A 20,503-nucleotide genomic window follows, 5' to 3' on the forward strand; every position below is an offset into this window, starting at 1 on the left:
TCACAGACCGCGAGATCGTGACCTGGCTGAAGTCGGACGCTTAACCGACTGCGCCACCCAGGTGCCCCCTAACTACGTTTTTAAAAACTCCTCTTGCTTAGTAAAATCCTCAGTCAATATTTAAATTTGATTCAAGCTTAGGATCTTTTTTTTTTTTTTTTGATTTATTTATTTATTTTGAGAGAAAGAGAGCATGAGCAGGGGTGAGGCAGAGAAAGGGAGAGAGTGAATCCCAAACAGGTTCTGCACTGTTAGCACAGGGGCTTCTACTCTTGAGCTAGGAGATCATGACCTGAGCTGAAATCAAAAGTCAGACGCTCAACCACCTGAGCCACCCGGGTGCCCCATCAGGTTTAGTATCTTTGCGGTCTGACATCCTTTTATTAGAAATTACCTAGGAGAGAGAAAGCTGAATGATTTGGCTACAGTGGAACAGTGATGACTTCTTTTGTAACTCATGAGGAGACTGGACAGAAGTAAAGAAGGGCAGAGGTGATGAGGACAAATCAACCATTATGGCTTTTGTAATTCAGCTTTTGAATGAACAATGATCGTATGCTTAATTACTGCTCACCTTGGTACAGAAAATATTTCAAAAGGCAGCAGTTAAATTGCCTTCCCAGTCAAAGTCTAGAGTGAAAATTATTATTTTCAGATAATCCAATAAAGTCAAAAGAAATCAGAATTAACTAGGAGAAATTTTGATGAGGAGGATGTGCACGGCCTTAACATGTCTCCCCACTCGACGCGAATTAATTTCAAAGGAAAAAAGAGTAAATACACATTGGGAGTTTGGACGATTCTTTGCTCAGGTAGCCAAAACCAACATCATGAAACACGGCGCGCCTCGAGAGCAGACGCCCGAGAAAGGCACGGCACCAGTCATGCAGTCTTCCGACTGAAGCCGTCACAAAGAAACACCAGAAAAGCTCCAAAGAGGAATGTCCTGTGAAAGTAGGACCTTTTCTCTGAAAATGCCAATGTCCTACATGACGAAGGATGACCTGAGAAGACGTTCCAGATTAAAGGAGCTCGTGGAGATATGACAACTAAATGTAATACCGGACCCTGGCCCAGACAGAAAAAGGTTACAAAGGACAGCCCTAAGGCAACTGACGAAACGGCAGAGGAATGCAGATTATTAGTATTTTCTTGGTGTAAAATTTACTTAGGTTGAGAACTATACTGATGATACAAGACTATGTCCTTATTCTCAGGAAAACTGTACTGAACGTTTAGAAGCGAAGCCCCCTGATGACTGCAACATACTCTCAAATGGTTCCCCCCACAAGTTTATGTGTTTGTACGAACACACATGGGCGCACACGTGGGGAGAGAGGGTGAGCGCACACAGGGCAAATGTTAACGACAGGTGATTCTGGATAACAAGTATATAGGTGGTCCTGCATTATTCTTATCCTGGTCATTTTCTCTACGAGGAGCATTACATCCCAATACAATTGACAAAAATTAGAATCAATACAAAAAAAAGAGAACACTCACACTCAGATTTTCTCAGTCTAAGCGTCAAGCAAGGCACAACCCACCACGGGTGAGCTTCCTTCCGAAGGAGGCAGGGCCTCGGACTGACGCGTGCCAGACGACACGGCCAGTGGCGAGGGCTGCAAACGGGGCCAGGCGGATGGGTGAAAGGCAGAAAGGCAACAGTCTACACAACTTCTGCCCGAGGCCCACTCAGGGAGCACTCTGCCGTGCCTCTTGGGAGCGGGTGGCAGGAAGGAACTGCACGGAGGCAGAGAAGCCCAAGGCAGCCCAAGGTGCCCGCTCGGCACCTACGTCACAGAGGCTCACCAAGACCGGCAGTGACAAGTAACGGAGCGTCAGACCCTGCCCGGGGGGATCAGGGGGGCTGGCGGGGAAGGTCACAGAGAAGACGCGATCACCAGTTGACCCATGAGCTGGACGCAAGTGGTGGGAGGCTCCTCACCCCATCCCGTCCTTGGGATGAGCCCTCCACTTGCCTTTCTCGCTCCCAGAGGCCGCTCCAAGGACGCAGCCCTGAGACACTGACGTGGTGTCCACAACACCTGCACAATATACCCGCCTGAACCCAGTTAAGGCGTCTCTCTCTCTTGCTCTCTAAACTCTTAAGATGTGGCAGGTGGGAGCAGGGACCCTTTCATGTTGCCGGTCCAGGGCAGGCCCTGCACAGAAGTTCCCTCTGCCGATTACAACTGCCCGCCTACCAGCCTCGGATGAGCGCCTGCCTCTTTTTGGGTCTCCCTCTGCCCTCCCAACGAAGGGGGCCGGTTTCACATCTCCCCTGGGAGCCCCTGACAGGGATGCGGCCCCACAGAGATCACCAGAAAGGGCTGCCATGACAAATCCTACAAGGCAAACCGCAGAGCCGACCTCACGCTGAACCTCCAGCTCCTTTTCTGATTTTGATTCACTGCAGCCATGTTTTCACTGACGATTTTAAAATTAATTTTTATGTTTGCGCCAGACAGCTTTTTATTTCTCTGGTGATCTTGCAGTGCATATGTATGATCATGAGGTACAGAAATAGAAAGTGAGGAGGAACAAAGAAAAAATGTCACATTTGCTAACAATGGAGGAAATTCAAAAGCAAGGCTTGGGCTCCTGTCAACCTTTCAGGAACGGATCCTGACTAGAAATTGATTCTTCTAAATTCTCTCTAAAGCCTACTGGCCTGAAATACTAAGTGGCAATTCCAGGTCAAGTGGTACCAAAATAACCTTTCCCCAGACAGGAATCCTCTGACCTTCAAAGGAAGTTTCAAAGATCTGAAGCAGAATCTCATTTCAGAATCAAAAGAAGATCCTGCTTTTGAAAACAAATCTACACCAAAAGCCTCATTTTGATCAAAACAGGTTCGACTATGATTTTCATCGGGTGGTCTGGTTCTAGCTTCTTAGACCTTTCGTGGATCTTAATTACAAAGAACATGGTGCAGCCTAGAAAACCAGGCTTTGAGTAGATGTTGTTTGTTATTTAAAACCTTAGAATCTATTACCTTTTTGTGTGAGTAGGAGATATATTGGGAGCCAATAAAATGCTAAATCCTACATTGCAACAAATTCTAATAAAGCATTCAGTGTGGCTGTCAAAGAGACCATTATGGAAAAGGCCAGCATTAGCCTGTTAGCTGTGATCAATAAAAAACTGGCAAAAAAATCCTAACTACAGAAGCATCGGAAAACAGAAGAAACCTCTAAATAACCTTACCAAAAAACAAAGTTTTTTTTTTTAAACTAATGGAAATGGAAAGCCAGAGATACCAGGTTTTCAGCTCTGGGGAGTAAACGTCTGAAAACTTAAGATATCCTTTTCTATCCAAATGACTCATTTTATATAGTTCTAATCACTCCATATAAGACTTAAAAAAATTTTTTTTTTAATATTTATTTTTGAGAGAGAGAAAGAGACAGAGTGCGAGTGGGGGAGGGGCAGAGACAGCAGGAAACAAAGAATCCGAAACAGGCTCCAGGCTCGGAGCTGTCAGCACAGAGCCGGACGCGGGGCTCGAACTCATGGACCGTGAGACTGTGACCTGAGCCGAAGTCGGCCGCTCAACCGATGGAGCCACCCAGGTGCCCCCATATGAGACTTTTTGCAATGGGTAATAGTCTTATTTCCACCATTCATGCTAGCTCTACCACTAATAAGCTGTGTGCCTTGGGGGAATTTAAATTTCTGTCCTCTGTCTTAGTTTCCTCGTCTGTAAAACAGGAACAGAGTATTACTCTGGGGAGTAAATGAGTTAGCGGCTGGTGCAGAGCTTGTGCTCGGTATGTTAACTACTTCCTCCACCACCAACCACCATGACCATCAACACTACTAGGATTCAGAAAAATGGACAGACAAGAATGGATAAGACAACTTTTTAAACGATAAGACAGCATGGCAACTAAAACAGTGTGGTACTGATGTAAGGCTCAAACAGGCAAAAGAACAGGTAACTGTAAAACATTATACACACACACACACACACACACATTTCTTAATATAATTAACAAGGCATAATAAATGAATGACAACTGGGTTATTTAACAAATGGCTTTGGTAAACCGGCTAAGCATTTGGAAGAAAAGCAATTGAGAGTCTCATTGTATTTTACACTCAAAGTAAATCCAGATGGATTAAAACCATAAATGTTTAAAAAAAAAAAAGGTACTACAGAAGAAACAAATTCCAAATTAACTCGGAAAACGGACAGACTCTCTCAATATGAAAAGAATGAAAGAAAGATAGATCACCAAAGTGAAAAACTGAGAAAAACGCAATCGATAAATATAAAAAGGTCATCTGCCTTATGAAAGATATTTTTAAGGCAAAAGGAAAAAAATGGTTACAGGAATAAACAAAAACAATTAGATTAAAAAAGTACACAATAAACTAACAAACATTTGACCTCATTAGCAACTTAACAACATGAATCCAAGCAAAGAAGTGTTGGAAAGAAGGATGGAAAACTGAAGACCAGCAGAGTGCCAGGTGTTGGCGAAGGAGCAAGGAGACCAACACTCCCACGTGCTGGGGTGTGTGTGTGTGTGTGTGTGTGTGTGTGTGTGTGCACGCACACGCACAAAGGGCCACAAGTGTCACGGGAACACCCCAGCAGCACGCAGAGAGCCCCAGAAGTTCACAACCCCCCAACCCAGGACCTCCACCCTCAGATCCTCCCCCAGGGAAACAACCAGGGCTGGAGAGAAGGCTGGTGTACAAAGGGTTAACATCTGACACTTGAGGGGATAATGCTGAAGTCAAAGGTGAAAATCCACACTATGAAATACTGCGCTATCATTAAATGATCACAGTTGTGAAGGTGATCCTGTTGGAAGGCCATTCCCATGTCACTCAGTCATAATAAGGGGAAAAACCCAATCGTACAAAACGATACGAAGTATTTTCCCCCATTATGGAATGATGGAACAAATCAAGTAGAAAGAAGGAAGAAACGAAATACACTAACAGTGGTTAACCCAGTGAGAAGATTAGGAGTTATTCCTATTTTCTTCTTTATTTTTTTAGTTTTTTTTTTTAATTTTTTTTTTAACGTTTATTTATTTTTTAATTTTGAGAGAGACAGAGCATGAGCAGGGGAGGGACAAAGAGTAAGAGAGGGAGCCATAGATTCTGAAGCAGGCTCCGGGCTCTGAGCTGTCAGCACAGAGCCCGACGTGGGGCTCGAACCCACAAGCTGTGAGATCATGACCTGAACTGAAGTCGGACGCTCAACCGACTGAGCCACCCAGGCGCCCCTTTTTAGGTTTATTTTTACTTATTTTTTGAGAGAGAGCGAGAGAGCGTGACCGTGCAAGCAGGGGAAGGGCAGAGAGACAGGGAGAGAGAATCCCAAGCAGGCACTGTGCTGTAAGCCCCGAGCCCAATGCGGGGCTCGAACTAACCAACCATGAGATCATGACCCGAGCTGAACTAAAGAGACGCTTAACTGACCGAGCCAACCAGGTGCCCCTTCTTCATTTCTGTTTCATATTTTTTACAAATCTGCTACCTTGAGTAGGGAGAACGTTAAAACTCAGGAGAACAATAAACATGGTCAAATAAGGGAAAGAAGTCACTGGTGGAATGACAAAAAGAATCAACGATATTTAACCCTACATAGGACTTTCTAAAACCCTTACTGAGTCTACTGTGTTTCCCCGTCTTACTGTATTCTCCTTTATTAACCACGTGTGCCCATGAGAGTCCATCAGTCTCCACTCCGGCCTAAGGAAATGAAGCAAGCCGGGGCCGGGGTCACATCTGTGCCTCCCCCTCCAGCCCTGCCCCGGCCTCCAGCAGCTCCTAGGCTCCAGCTCGGTTCTTACCTCCCCGCTCAGAGCAGGCACACCCCTACCAGCCCCGAGGATTATTTCCCTTATGTTTTTCATTAGACACAACTCAAAAATATTTGTCATCCACAGTGAAATTTCTTACATGTAGGAGGCACTTCATAGATAATTCTTAATGTACAGTGAGAGTTAGTGTTTTCTGACATCCCGGGCACTATAAACTAACGGGCTATCTATATCAAGGTTTCCACCTGCCTAAATGTGCTTTCTAAAGCTTTCAGGTTATGTTAGTTGCCCATACTATCTCTTTATATTCTTATTTCTGTCGTGTAATTACCTTTGTACTTTTTTTCTTTTGTTCTTTTTTTTTTTTTGAGACAGAGAGAGACAGAGCATAAATGGGGGAGGGTCAGAGAGAGAGGGAGACACAGAATCCGAAACAGGCTCCAGGCTCCGAGCTGTCAGCACAGAGCCCGACGCGGGGCTCGAACTTACAGACCGTGAGATCATGACCTGAGCCGAAGTTGGAAGCTCAACCGACTGAGCCACCCAGGTGCCCCATCTTTCATTCTTTTTTTTAAGTCTGAAGGCAAAACACTAATTCCTTTTTCTTTCTTCATCCCAACAAAACATATATGTGAGATGGGAGAAAAATCTGTACTTCAGAAAAAAAAAATCTGTGACCTCGACTAGGTAAGAACCTGCAGCCTGGGAAGTCTTCCCAAAACAAAGATGTCTGGGTTTGGTAATCAAAGTATCAAAAATTGGGAGATGTCTGCTTTCCTTTGTTTTTTAATTAAAAAAGAGAGACTCAAGCTCTTACTCCAGTCAGCGTATGACTTCTTATATAATCTTGCAGACAGACGCCAAGCACGTATGTGCGCACCGCTCTCCCAGGATTCAGTCTGTTCTAAGCAAGGTTAAGTAAAAATCAATTCTCTGTATTGATCCAGTGCCCAAAGCCAGAGTCTTCAACAGGAATTTCATTTGAAGTGCGTCACTTGCCCTTTGATCATTTAAGTAGAGGGTATGCATCTGGTGGGAAAAGAACTAGAGAGAAGAATATCCTGTTCTCTGACTGCTCCCACCAACACAGTGGCCACAACAGACCCAGGACGGGACCGAGGGAAGGTTCCAAAAGGCAGGAGGTGAGGGGAGCCAGCGAGGGGGAGGAAGCCCAGGAGAAGGCGGGTCCTGAGGAGCAGCAGCCCCCTAGCAAACCAGAGCGCAGGACCCCACCAGCCCTCTGAAATCAGAACTACCCTCTGCAGGCTAGAGTTAAAATTTTCAGCAGCCTCGGCCAACTACCAAAGCCCCCAACTGCACATTTTAGCCAAGCCCCAAATGTCAAAACAGAGCAGACAGGCAAAGAGAAGAGTGCACCAACCAAAGAAAACTGCCAGGGCTGAGAGCCAAAGGCTGGCATGGCACCGGCCCCGGCACGTGTGGGGGACACGTGGCTGGGGAACGGTGACAGGAGGTCGGAGGTTAGTGGGCCAGATGGCAAAAAGCCCACCAGGCCAAGCGAAAGACCCTGGATTCTACTGCTGGCATAACAGATGCCTCTGGAAGGTTCAGACCTGCCTCGGGAGCCCAAGTCTGCACCATCCAATTTCCGTAAAAGTACATCAAAGCAGTAAGTCTATCACAAATTAAATGAAACTCACAGTCTACTAGGCCCTGATCGTGTGGTCCCACCCCCCTTACCAACCACACCTTCTTCTTTACCTACTCCCACCCCAGGGCAGTGGGGCCTCAGTTTATCTCTTTCCATCATCTGTAGTATTCTCCATAGAACCTCCCACCCCGCCCCCCCAACGGGCCTGTAGTCTCCCTCTGAAGTGACGGTGCCTCCCCATCTTCCATTTCAGTTACACATCACCTCCCCAGAGCTCCATCCTGGTCACCTGATCTAGTCAGCTCCTGGCACCTCTCACAGCACCCCACGTGTCACCTTCACGGTGTTTATGACAACTGTCCACTTGCTTGTTCAATGTCTACACTTCCCACTCGACTGAGTCTGGAGAAAGGAGAAAACATGTCTGTTTTGTTCACAAGTGTATACCTAGGATTTGATAAATATTTGATGAATGAATTTTAAAAAGTAATATATACTCCAAAGGCAAAAATTGGTTTGACTAAATTGACAAATCTTTTCCTGGCCAAAAAAAAAAGGAGCGGGGGGCATGAGGGAACTTAAATAACTAACATAAGGCGTGAAGAGAAGGGAAAACACACTGATCTCACAAAATAAATAAGATTATAAGGGAATATATGAACAACTGTATGCCCACAAATTAGGTAAGCAAAACAAGTTACTAAATGACACAGATTACCACAACTGACTCAACAAGAAATAAAAACTCAGCACCTCTATACAAGTAGAGACTGAATTCGTAATTAAAGAGCTTCCCCTGAAGAAAAGCCCAGGCCACAGGGCTTCACTGGTAAAGTATATCAAACATCCAAAGAAAAAATTAATACCAATATTTCACAAACTCTTCTAAAACTCAGAAGAGGAAGGAACACGTCCCAACTTATTCTGAGGTCAGTATTATTCTGATACCAAACTCAGACAAAGATATCACAAGAAAGCTACAGACCACACCCCTAATGAATACAGACATGGAAACCGTCAACAAAATATTTGCAAACATATAAAAATCCAGCAACATATAAAAGGATTTGCATATAATCCTTTTGAATCCATCAACATATAAAAACAATCACACATCATGACCAAGAGGGATTTATTTCAAGAACCAAGGCTGGTTTAACATTCAAAAATCAATTAACATAATACACTCTATTAATACAATAAAGGATAAAAACCACATCATCACCTCTGTAGACACAGAAAAAGGATCTGACAAAACCCAACACTTCTTCGTTGTAAAACGCTCGACAAACTAGGAATAAAAAGGGACTTCCTCAACCCGGTAATGGCCACCTACAAGTAACCCACAGACAACATCATACTTTATGATAAAAGATTAAATGCTTTCTCCCTACAATCAGGAACAAGATGAGTATGTCCCATTCAACAGTGAACTGAAGGTTCTAACCAGGGCAATTAGGCAAGAAAATGAAATAAAAGGCATCCAAAGTAGAAATGAAAAAGTAAAACCATCTCTATTTGTAGATGACATGATTTTCCACAAAGAAAATTCTAAGGAATTCACTGGAAAACTCAGAACCAATAAACAAATTCAGCAAGGTGACAGGATACAAAACCGATCAATAAATGAAAATCACTTGTACTTCTATACATTAGTAACGATAATTCCAAAAATGAAATTAAGAAAACAGTTCCATTTACAATAGAACCCCAAAGTGTAAAATACTAAGATATAAAATTTTTAAAAAAGAAGTATAAGACATGTAGGCTAGAAACTACAAAACAATATAGGTAAATGGAAAGAGATCTCATGCGGATGGATCAAAAGACTTAATATTATTAAGGTGGCAATACTCCCCAAATTCATCTACAGATTCAATACAACCCGATCAAAATCCAAACTTCAGTAAGACAGAGTACTCCTGACCTAAGAAGAGACAGAACTGACATAAGGATAAACGGAATCGAATTTGGAGTCCAAGGTTAATCCCTACATTCATGGTCAACTGACTTCAACAAGAGTGTCAAGACAATTAAATGGAAAGAGAACAGTCTTCAACAAATGGTACTGAAACGACTGGATATTTATATGCAAAAGGAGGAATTTGGATAACACCATATACAAAAATTACTTTGGACTACACGCCTGTATGTAACAGTAAAACTACAGAACTCCTAGAAGAACACATAGGAGTTAAACTTGACGAAATTATGTCAGGCAAAGTCTTCTTTGCTACAATACCAAAAGCACATACAACGTAAGAAAAACAGATAAACTGGACTTCTCAAAAACATTCATATTTCAAATGACACCATAAAGAAAGGGAAGATATCTACAGAATGAAAGAATATACTTGCAAATCATATAACTGATAACAGACTGGTATCCAGAACTTATAAAAAAATCTTAGGGGCGCCTGGGTGGCTCAGCTGGTTGAGTGGACGTCCGACTTCAGCTCAGGTCATGGTCTCGCTGCTCGTGAGTTCAAGCACCACGTCGAGCTCTGTGCTGGCAGCTCAGAGCCCGGAGCCTGCTTCAGATTCTGTGTCTCCCCTTCTCTCTGCCCCTCCCCCACTTGTGCTCTGTCTCTCTCTCTCTCTCAAAAATAAATAAACACTTAAAAAAATTTTTTAAAAAATCTTAGGGGCGCCTGGGTGGCTCTGTCGGCTCAGGTCATGATCTAATGGTTTGTGAGTTTGAGCCCTGAGTCAGGCTCTCTGCTGACAGTGTGGAGCCTGCTTGGGATTCTCTCTCTGCCTCTCCCTAACATGTGTGCATGCTCTCTCTCTCAAAATAAACTTAAAAAAAAAAAAATCGCCCAACTCAGTAGTAAAAAGAGAACTAAGCCAATTTACAAATGGGCAAAGCAAATGAATAAACATATCTCAAAAAAAAAAAGATACACAGATGGCCAATAAGGACACGAAAAGATGCTCATCATCACTAGTCATCAGGGAAATACAAATCAAAATCACAATATGACAACACTTCACACCTACTAGAATGGATGAAATTAAAAAAGACCATATCTGGTGCTGACAAAGATGTGAAGAAACTGGAATCCTCACCCACTGCTGGTGGAAATGTGAAGCTGGCCAGGAAAAGTCTGATAATTCCTCAAAAAGATTTATACAGAATTACCACCTGACCTGGCATCTCCAGTCCTAAGTGTGTGCCCAAGAGAAGTGAAAACAGACATCTACCCAAACACTTGTACACGAATGTTCAGAGCAGCATTATTCACAATAACCAAAAAGTGGAAGCATCAACAGATGGGTAGATCAACCGAATGTGGTATATCCACATAATGGACTATTATTTGACCATGAAAAGGAACGAGATGTGCTACAGTGTGGATAAACCTTGAAAACATTATGCTAAGTTAAATAAGCTAGTTACAAAACACCACATATTATAGGATTCCCTTCTCACGAAATGCCCAGAACAGGCAAACTGACAGGCAAAGAAAGGTAGGGCAGGGGTTGCCAGGGGCTGGGAGAGACACAGGAATGAAGAATGACTGCTTAATGGGTGTGGGGTTTCCTTCTGAAACGATGGAAATGTTCTAAAATTAGATTGTGATGACTGGCTGCACGATCATATGAATATACTAGAAAAAGATGAATTGTGTATTTTATTTCCTTTCTTTTTTTTTATTTTAATGTTTATTTTTGAGAGAGAGAGAGAGAGACAGCACAAGCAGAGGAGAGGCAGAGAAAGAGGGAGACACAGAATCCGAAGCAGGCTCCAGACTCTGAGCTGTCAGCACAGAGCCCAACATGGGGCACGAACCCACGGACCACAAGATCATGACCTGAGCCGAAGTCGGATGTTTAACTGACTGAGCCACCCAGGCGCCCCGTGAATTGTACATTTTAAATGAGTGAAGTGTATGGTATATGAATTATATCTCAATACGCTGTTTAAAAAACAAAAACAAAAAAACAAAACAAAACAAAATAAAAAACAGATAATACAGTGATATACGGTATATCACAGATGGTCCCGGACTTACGATGGTTCAACTTATGATTTTCCAACTTTATGGTGGTGTGAAAGCAATATGGATGCACCAGAAACCATAGGTCAAAAAAATGGGATTTTTTGACAGATAGCGAGCACCTGTGCGCCAAGCTGGGGAGGACCAGAGGGAGAAGGAGAGAGAGAATCCCGAGCAGGGTCCATGCCTGGCAGAGCCCAATGCGGGGCCTGATGTCACAACTGTGAAATAATGACCTGAGCTGAAATCCAAAGTAAGATGCTTTAACTGGCTGAGCCACCCAGGCGCCCCCAGAGGTCAACTTTTAAATTCTGACTTTTTCCTGGGCCAGCGGTGGCATGCAGGATCCTCTCTCCCGATGCTGGGCAGGAGAAGCCAGTCCCACCCCCCAGGCAACCACAGGCTCATGAAGGTAAACAACCAATACACTGACAACCATTCTGCACCCACACAGCCATTATGTATTTCCCTTTCTGTACAATATTCAACATATTACATGAAATATTCAACATTTTATTACAAAATAGGCTTTGTGTTACCTGATCTTGCCAACCGTAGGCTGAGGTGAAGAGTTCTGAACATGTTTAAGGTCAGCTGGTTAGTAGGTTAGATGTATTACATGTGTTTTCCACTTATCATACTTTCAACTTATGATGGGTTTATCAGGAGGTAACGCCCTCGTAAGCCGAGGAAGACGTGTAATTTGGTAATATTTCTGTAATGACATCTTCCCTTCCTAAATGTTAAGGGTTAACATTCCTAAATCTTAACAGGGTTAAGATATAAATAGGAGGAAGGCAAAGGAAAAACTTAACCTTGGGAGCCTTGGGAGCTGGGCACCAGAGTTCTCCCAGTATAAAATATTTCCATGGGCTAAATTTGGGTGAGGAGGAATTTATTTGTAGTTCATAGTGACATCAAATTACGGTGCATATCTTCTTTACAGCTCAGTCACCTGAAAACTTTTAAACTGTAAAATGCAAAACTGGCCGCTCCTTAGGAGCAAAACCACTCTGTTCCCAGGAGCACGAAGAAGAGATGGGCTCAAGAAGCAGAAATCACACACTTACGTTCCTCAAGACCGGAAGTGCCAACTGCTCGAAGGAAGTCAGATCCACCACGTACTGCCCAACTCGGCACTCGCATTTTCCAGGTGGAGGCTCTGAGCTGAATAAAGAAACAGTGCATTTGTTGAAAAGACCCCTGTATTGATTTCTGGTTTGCAGCTATGGCCACTGAGCCTCTGGCCCTTCGACATATGCTAAATCACCCTGAGACATCACCTACACAAAACGCGGTAGTATGCAAAGCTAACCTGATGCCGTGCCGTCTCCTGAGAACAGGGTTTCCAACAAGTATGCCCACCACGCCACCGCCACCGGCCCTGGAAGTTACCTGGGGGTGCCGATCCCCAAGCTACAGGGAGGCAGCGTCCCAACTATCTTGGAAAAGTAGCACAAGAAACAGGATGACGAATTACAAAATGATAAAAATTTAGTACTCAGTGGAGTAAGTTTTAAGTGAAATATGCTATCTTTGTACTTTGTTTTTCATATCGTGGTTTCAAAGTCTGTTTTCTTTCTTTGAGAAATCCGCAAAGGCCCAAGATTCTTCAAGATAGGGATCAGAGATTATTTGGCTCGATCCTGTGCCCAGGGAGAATAAAACATCATAGAAATGAAATGTCAGTACCCAATTCTAGACAAAACTCCCCGCGTGCCGGATAAGGTGACAACGTCGAATCCTATTCTTCTCCCTGCCTGTCTGACTTCTTCTGTGTAAAATCCATCAATAGGCACACCAGAGGATTTTAAAACCTCACTGGCTTTCTGGATCAATGTTGTTTTCCCAACTCCTGAAAGAAAAACAAAAAAACAACAAAAAATCCATTAGGAACCACCCCCTTGTTGGAGGGAACAGCACGCAGGGCCTGAGAGCAATCACAGTGGGGGAGAGAAATGGGCTGCAAAGGAATTTTATGAATATTAATTCACTTTCATTTTGATTGTTCCAGGTGTTAAAACTTTTCAATTTCAAGCATACTAAAAATATGAATGGGATCTTAAAGTTTTATTTTGAAATTCTGAAACATTATTAATTTTGTCACACACACCATCCCAGAACCAACTGAGCGGCTTACCGGTGACAGCCGAGTGCCATCCGCACCCTCTGAGACAAGCTTCTGGAACTAAGTTTACTCTCTTCCTTGGGTGGCCACGCTCTCACCAGGACGCAAAACTGGTCATGCTTGGGTCGAAGGCTGGGCACTTTAAACTAGGATTCCAACCTTCCCAACACTCTGGACCTACGCTTACCCGCGAAAATCCCGTCACTCCTCCATGGACTTAACATTGCTGTGTCTCCCAGAAAAGCATCCCTTCAATACCACTAACACCACCAGAAATGGCAATCTTTAAACTTTCTCACAAGAGCAATCTGATCGGGTCGGCAGCCCCTTCTGTGACCTCCTCCGCTGTTCTCACGGTTCCTCCGGCTTGCCCCCCAACGCCTTCCCCACTTACAACCTATCACCTCCACCCCCATCCACCTGGCCTGTTAACTACTCGGGTGCGTTTACAGGTACCAACAGGGAATCACCGACACCGTGGAGCCAGGCACTATTAGTAAGGACCATATAATTTAACAGGGGCCTTTGTGTGTATCCATGACTTGCTCCATAGACATCTAAGTCAATGGCATCACGGTTATCAAAAATGGGAAAAATGGGAATCCTCCGGCAAGCCTGCAATAGACTATTTTGAGATACCACAGGGTTGTAAAGTCGTATTATTTCTATGGCTGCCTCCTCAGAGTCATTAGGGTTCCCCAAGAAACCTTTTAAGCTTGTATGAGATAAACCATGAACTGTTACTTAATAAACCTCTCCTCCTAATTCACACTAACAAACGGTGGCGGCTGGCCTTCTGGCCCGTGAACACCAACCCAAGGGGATCCCAGCCACGTGCTCACTGGGGCTGGAAGAGAACCGTGTAGGGTTTTCATCCCAGCTCTGTGTCCCAGTACCTGCTGTTTAGCAAAGTCCCGGCAGAGCCTGTGTAATACGGGCCAGTGGCACTGGTGGATATGTAAGTTGGTACTTTTCTGAAGGGCGACTTCAACGTGCCTTCCGCAGCACACAGCAATTCTGTGTCTAGGAATTCACCTTCAGCAAGAGTCTGACGACGGTACAAAGATACGTGGAATAGGGGTTTTACGTCAGTTTTCATGATAATAGCAAAATATAGAGAGCAACCTATATGGTGACCAGTAAGGGAGTGGTGAATTGCGGTATCATGTATATAACGACATATAAATATGCAGGAATGCCATACGGGCCTTACAGAGAATACTGTTTACCTATCTTTATTAGCACAGAAAACAGACCGCAATATGGCAGTGATAAACAGAGAAAAAGCAGGTTAAGGCACAGCAGGCATATATATATAGCATTATCCTATTATGTTTTTTGTTTTAAAAAGTGAAGTGTATGTATCTACAGGAAATGTTGAGACGGAAATGGAAAAGTTTACAGCACTTATTTCTGTGTGTTGTAATTCCATGTGATTGTCACTTTCTTCTCTAAAACTTTGATTTTTTTTTTTTTCTGGTCTAATAGTAAGTGGGTATTACTCTTAACGTAAGAAAAAAAAAATACTGCATTTTGAAGAAGATAACGTGGGGCAGCTGTGATAAAAGGGGACGCTTTGTGTCCTGCATGTTGGGCAGAACACTGGTGCTGGCTCAAGCCCCTTCCTGATCAGCTCTAAAAAATCATCTTTCAGTTAATTTTTCATCTCCATCAATGAAGCTACTACCCTAGAGCTGTCTACACGAAGAGGTAACCTATGCTGAAGGAGACCCCAAAATGACGGCTCCATATCACACACAGGCAAGAAGGACAGGTCAGAAAGCTCCAGAAACCTTTTGGTTCTACTTCCCTCACAAAGCTGACCCTGAGATAAAAGATTCAAGGGCGGGAAGTTTAATTTGGAAAGTGACCCCCAAGACTCCAAGGGAAGTAACTGCGTTATCACGCAAGTTACCTCCGTGGATAGCTAATCCCACTGGGGAACTCTGGGAGACAGTTTTGGGCACGTGACTCAAGTTTTCCTGCCTGAGGGCTGAGGAAGTAGAGAGTTTATCCACCGACTCCCATCTCTCATGGGTTGGAGGCTGCTCCTGGGGGACAGGAATTCCCTGGCCCGTCAGGCCTGCTCTGCACACAGGTACAGAATCTAGAGAAATCAGAGAATCAGAGAACCAGAGAATCAGAGAAAGCCCTCTAAGATGGGTCACAGGTTGGACAGCTGGGAAAAACATTAAGTGTCAAGGAGACGCAAGCAGAGCACTGAGCATATACAACAAAAAGTGACCTCTTTGAAAAGACACATTACCTGATGATCTGAATATGTAGACTAGATTTAGATAGCAGGCAGAGTTTGAGACTAAGTTGATGAGAGAAAGAAACTATGACAAAAAAACAGTAACTCCAAAGCAGGGGGTGGGGGGGGAGGACTTGTATGTAAAAGGAAAAGAAAATTATAGATTACTAACTACATGGCTCTTCTGTGATTACTTTTTACCTGTACTGGGCTAATCAAAATTACACTATAACTGCATTAGGAAGATGGAGAGAAAGAGAAGGTGAGTGGTTTTTAGGACAGGCTTAGGCAAGCTATCTTGTAGAATCATTTGTCTTTCAACTGTGTGTACATGGAACTTTTATAAAAAAAAAGGGGGACAGGAAGAAGAACCAGCATTGATCTGGCCCACCTCTCTGTCCCCAGCCACCTCCAGGAGCCAGGCAGATCCTATCACAACAACAACAGATCACTTCTGTTATGAAACACATAGATGTCTTGAGGCCAGCCTGCTGAGAGAACAGCATTCCCAGGTTCAAATAAAGGACTGACGACTCAATTTTCAGAGGACGGTCTTTTGCAGTATTAGGGACTACTCTGGATGTTAGAAATCTCTCAAACCGGTCTCCTCACAGCGCCTCCACTGCCTGGTAAAAAGAACATTCCGGAGTCCACAATACTAAGTATGCCCTTTGCTACTTGGGCAACACATAACCACTAAAATAAAGCGAAAGAGGGTTCTAGGCCCAGAATGACAATCTTTGATACCTGAGCTCTCAGTTCACTTAAACATTAGGCACACCTTGCAAAGGAGCTGACGAAATAAATCACCTTCTCTGCTCCAATCAACCCATCTTTCTGCCTTGGCCCATCTGATGCTGCCACCACCTTCCTGAGTCACGCCGGATGCACGCGTGGGGCCTTGGGTTTAAAAAGCGTCTCCTCCAGCTTCACGTGAACGCACACTCTCCCATCGGGATCCCGTAGGGTTGAGGGATGTGCCCAAAGCCACAGACACAGGATCTGGGAGGGGCTTCCTGGAGGCACCGAGGCTTCTCGTCCCCCGGCCTCACCCTTGCAGGCAACTGGGGAGTGGGAAGTCTCATCTTCAGTTTCACTACCGTTCAGGTGAAAACCCCGCGCTTCCTCTCATTACGAATGGTAGGCCAGAGCCACCGTAGCGGCGGCACGTGTGACCATCCACAGAAACCGGGCACCTTCCCGTCAATCACGGCCGCGGCGGGCATCCTGCAATACCGTGTGCGCACATCACTGAGCTCAAAACTGCGCCCTGACGCTTGCTGCCGTGGGACCCCCCCCCCGCCCCCCTTTAATGCCTTCGTAAAGAAGCCCACATACTACCAAACCACAGCTCTTTTTCTTACCAGCCTTGGCCTCATTTCTAGCCCTGTCTTTTGTACTTAAAATCACGTTCTCTGGGAAGGGGTCACGGAGCCCGTAACATTCACTGGGGACTTTAGGGACCAGCTGCCAGAACCCTGGAGCCTGCCGCCCCTTCCCAAGTACACGGGGACGCCCCCCACCTCCCGCCTACCCCGGCTGCCCCCCCGCCCAAAAGCGGAGACCCGGGCGGGGTTACCTGGGGGCCCCGTGAGGAACACGTGCCGGGCCATTCCGGTGGGCCCGGGTGGGGGTCGCGGCCCGGGTCGGGGTCGGGGTCGCGGTCCAGGTTCCGCCCCCGGCGTGCGCCGGGCCCCGCCTCCGCCGACCGGAAGCACCGCCCCCGCGGCCGCGCAGGCGCCTCAGCGCCGCCCCCCCATGCCTCAGCCCTCGGTCTTGCTCGCGCATGCGCCTTGGGCTCTTGATCTCCGTACGCAGTGGAGACGTCGGCGGTCGGGAGTGGGGTGGTCAAGAGTTTTTCGGCCCCTTGTCCTTGATCGTAGATTTCCGGCTCACGGGGCGGGGGGTGGGTCTCCAAGGGAGACGTGCGTGAGAATGCCTATTAATAAACTGGTGCTGTGCTAGGTGAGCGCCGTGGTCCAAGTCCTGCCGCTGACGTCCGGACCTGCAAGCTGAAATTACCCCAACCCTCCTGGAAGTTTGGTCTCGGAAACCTCCCGCAGAGGGAGGAGGCTTTGCTACCGATTCGAACTCTTTGCCCAGCGTCGTCTATCATAGCTGCGAGTAGAATTACCTGATAAAACGTGCTTGATGCCTGGGCTCCACTTCCAGAAAATTCGGAGTGTTTGGTCTTGGGTGTGTCCTGAGGATCTGGATCTTTTTTTTTTTTGTTTTTTTTTGAACTCCCCAGCAATTTCCAACGTTCCCTGGGGTTGAGAACCACTTGTTTATAGACAGACCTCCCAGCCCCCATCATTGCATATGAAGACCAGAAATTGGTCTTTCTTACCTCCATACCGTAAGTGGAAACCAACGCAAGACCCCGCCGGAGGATCTCATTGCGCAAAGAATTAAGTGGCTTTCCCCCCTCTCACTTGACCACTTGAAGTGTTTCAGCCAGCGAAATGAAGTGGCAATGGCCTTGGGCCAAATTTACCTGTAAACTCTTTCAGCCTGACATGTGTACGGTCTGACTTGTGATCAATCATTCTCCATCCTGGCTGAGAAAGCAATTTCACTGAGTGCTCAACTTAATTGGTCTGTGCCCACACAGGACCTCCAGGGCTCCCCTTAGCCTGCTATATACATCAGTCAGATGGCCTCAGTTTTTTAGCTATTTAAAAAGTAATCATCTAAAAAATAAGATTTGCACAGTGTAGCTGCTACCATCATTTTGGCAACATTTACAAAGCCGCATCGCTGGTAATGTAGGGCTTTCCACCTACATTTATCTTTAACCTCATGCAAATTGGAATCAAGACCAGCTGATGCAGCCAAGAAAACCCATAGTAGTAGTTTCCAAAAGAAAGGAAACGTGTACACAGTCATAAATACACTCTTGTTTTTTTACCAAAAGTATTTCATGCTACCAAAACACTTGTAAACATTAATTGCTAATTACTATAAAAATTCCCATCACTGAAAAACAGTTTATAATTTGCAAGGATCCCCAGGAGTTAGATTATTTTCTTTTGACGGTATACGTGGCATTCTGGTAGCTATTCGCGGGCATCAGTTTAGGTAGCTCAAGGAACATACAGACTCCAGATGTAGGGAACTGCTGTCTCAGAGAACAAAAAGCAAATTCTTCTGTAGTTGGATGTGGGCTTTTTTTACATTAAAAGCCATTTATTTGGGTGGCAATTACATGGTGTCTTAAGCTCATGAGAATTCATTGATCTGAGTCTTTGGTAAAGTTTCCTCTATGTGTTATATATCAATAACAGATGAAATACCTTATATTAGAATAATTAGGAACACATTTTAGAATAAATATGTCATTCAAGTATTGTGCTGAGATTAACTTTTGCTTACGATTGAACCATGGTATAATTGTATATGTTTAAATTTTCTATGATTTCAAAATCCTAAAAGTCCTTAACACAGGTTTTTTGGTTGGTTTTTATACCTCTGCTTTGCCAGGACTGTCTTAGTTTCAAAACTGTCCTTGGAACCCCTTCTGTTCTGGAAAACCAGGATGGCTGGTCATTCTACAGTTAAAGGACAGAGGAGCATTTTAAAGCAAAACAAAGAGCTTTGTCAGAGTAAGTGCTGTAGGTTGAATCCTTGTGTCTTCCCCACATCCAAATGTTGAAAACTAACGCCCAAAGTGATGGCCTCAGTGGAGCACCTAGGTGGTTGTTAGATGAGCATCCAACTCTTGATTTCAGCTCAGGTCATGATGCCCAGGGTTGTGGGATTGAGCCCCGCGTAGGGCTCTATGCCTTGAAAGTCTCTCTCTTTCTCCCTCGGCCCCTCTCTCCAGCTCATGCTTTCTCTCTCTCCAATTAAAAAACAACAACAAAGTGATGGTGTTAGGAGGTGGGGCCTTTGGGAAGTGATGAGGCCACGAAGGTGGGGCCCTCATGGATGGGACCAGTGCCCTCATCAGAGGCCCCAGAGAGATCCTTAGCCCCTGCCACCGTGTGAGGATAGGAGAGTCTACAACCCAGAAAAGGCCGCATCCCCCCCACCCCATCCGTGGCACTCAGATCTCAGACTTCCAACCTCCAGAACTGTGAGAAATAAATTTGTTATTTAGAAGTCATCCAGTCTGTGTTTTGTGATAGCAGCCGGCACAGACTAAAGCACTACACGAGTTGCTTTCTCCTTTAATAGTTCGGTTGTTCTGAATATAGGATCTTCTTCCTGAAGAAATGGGTCTTGTCAGTAAATAACTAGAAAGCCTATGTAACGGTTTGTATGTGAAGCCTGATCTGTTGGTACTGGGGGCCTAGTCACTATGTGGAAGCCGGGACGACTCTACACCCTCAGCACGTCTAGATGCTCCCCCTACATCACACACACACACACACACACACACACACACACGCACACACGCACACACACACGCACACACACACACACACACACACACACACAATCTCCCTTCATCTCTCTTGCGTGCACAGCACCCCCCCCCCCATTGTCGAGTGGTATGGCCCTGGCCTGGACACAGAACAAAGTCCTGAGTACAGGAAAACTGAGACCAGAACAGAGATTATGGCCATGGGGGATGTGAAAAAAGGGAAGTAAGAAAAACAAAAGTGATAACAGTGTTTTGCCTCCCAGCATTTGTTTCCCCACGTGGAAACAGCCCTCAAACTATCCTTTTCCGTCCTTCTGTGATTAAAAAGAGTGGATGTCCTCCCCAACCCGGGT

The 20,503-nt window shown here is 45.0% G+C and overlaps 1 protein-coding gene across 1 annotated transcript in view; it reads right to left on the reverse strand.

The window, feature by feature from the left end:
• The window catches only part of NTPCR (nucleoside-triphosphatase, cancer-related), a 32,067-nt gene extending 14,588 nt beyond the window's left edge, over nt 1-17,479 (reverse strand). Inside the window, exons 1-3 of the mRNA XM_042960731.1 lie at nt 17,361-17,479; nt 13,092-13,254; nt 12,470-12,566 (exon numbers count right to left, since the gene is read on the reverse strand). Coding sequence (XP_042816665.1) covers nt 12,470-12,566; nt 13,092-13,254; nt 17,361-17,394 — 294 coding nt within the window. The 5' untranslated portion in view covers nt 17,395-17,479. The remainder of the gene's footprint in view (nt 1-12,469; nt 12,567-13,091; nt 13,255-17,360) is intronic.
• Between the last annotated feature and the right edge of the window lie 3,024 nt (nt 17,480-20,503).

Source organism: Panthera tigris, chromosome D2 (genome assembly GCF_018350195.1).
Source record: "Panthera tigris isolate Pti1 chromosome D2, P.tigris_Pti1_mat1.1, whole genome shotgun sequence".
Taxonomy (NCBI): Eukaryota; Metazoa; Chordata; class Mammalia; order Carnivora; family Felidae; genus Panthera; species Panthera tigris.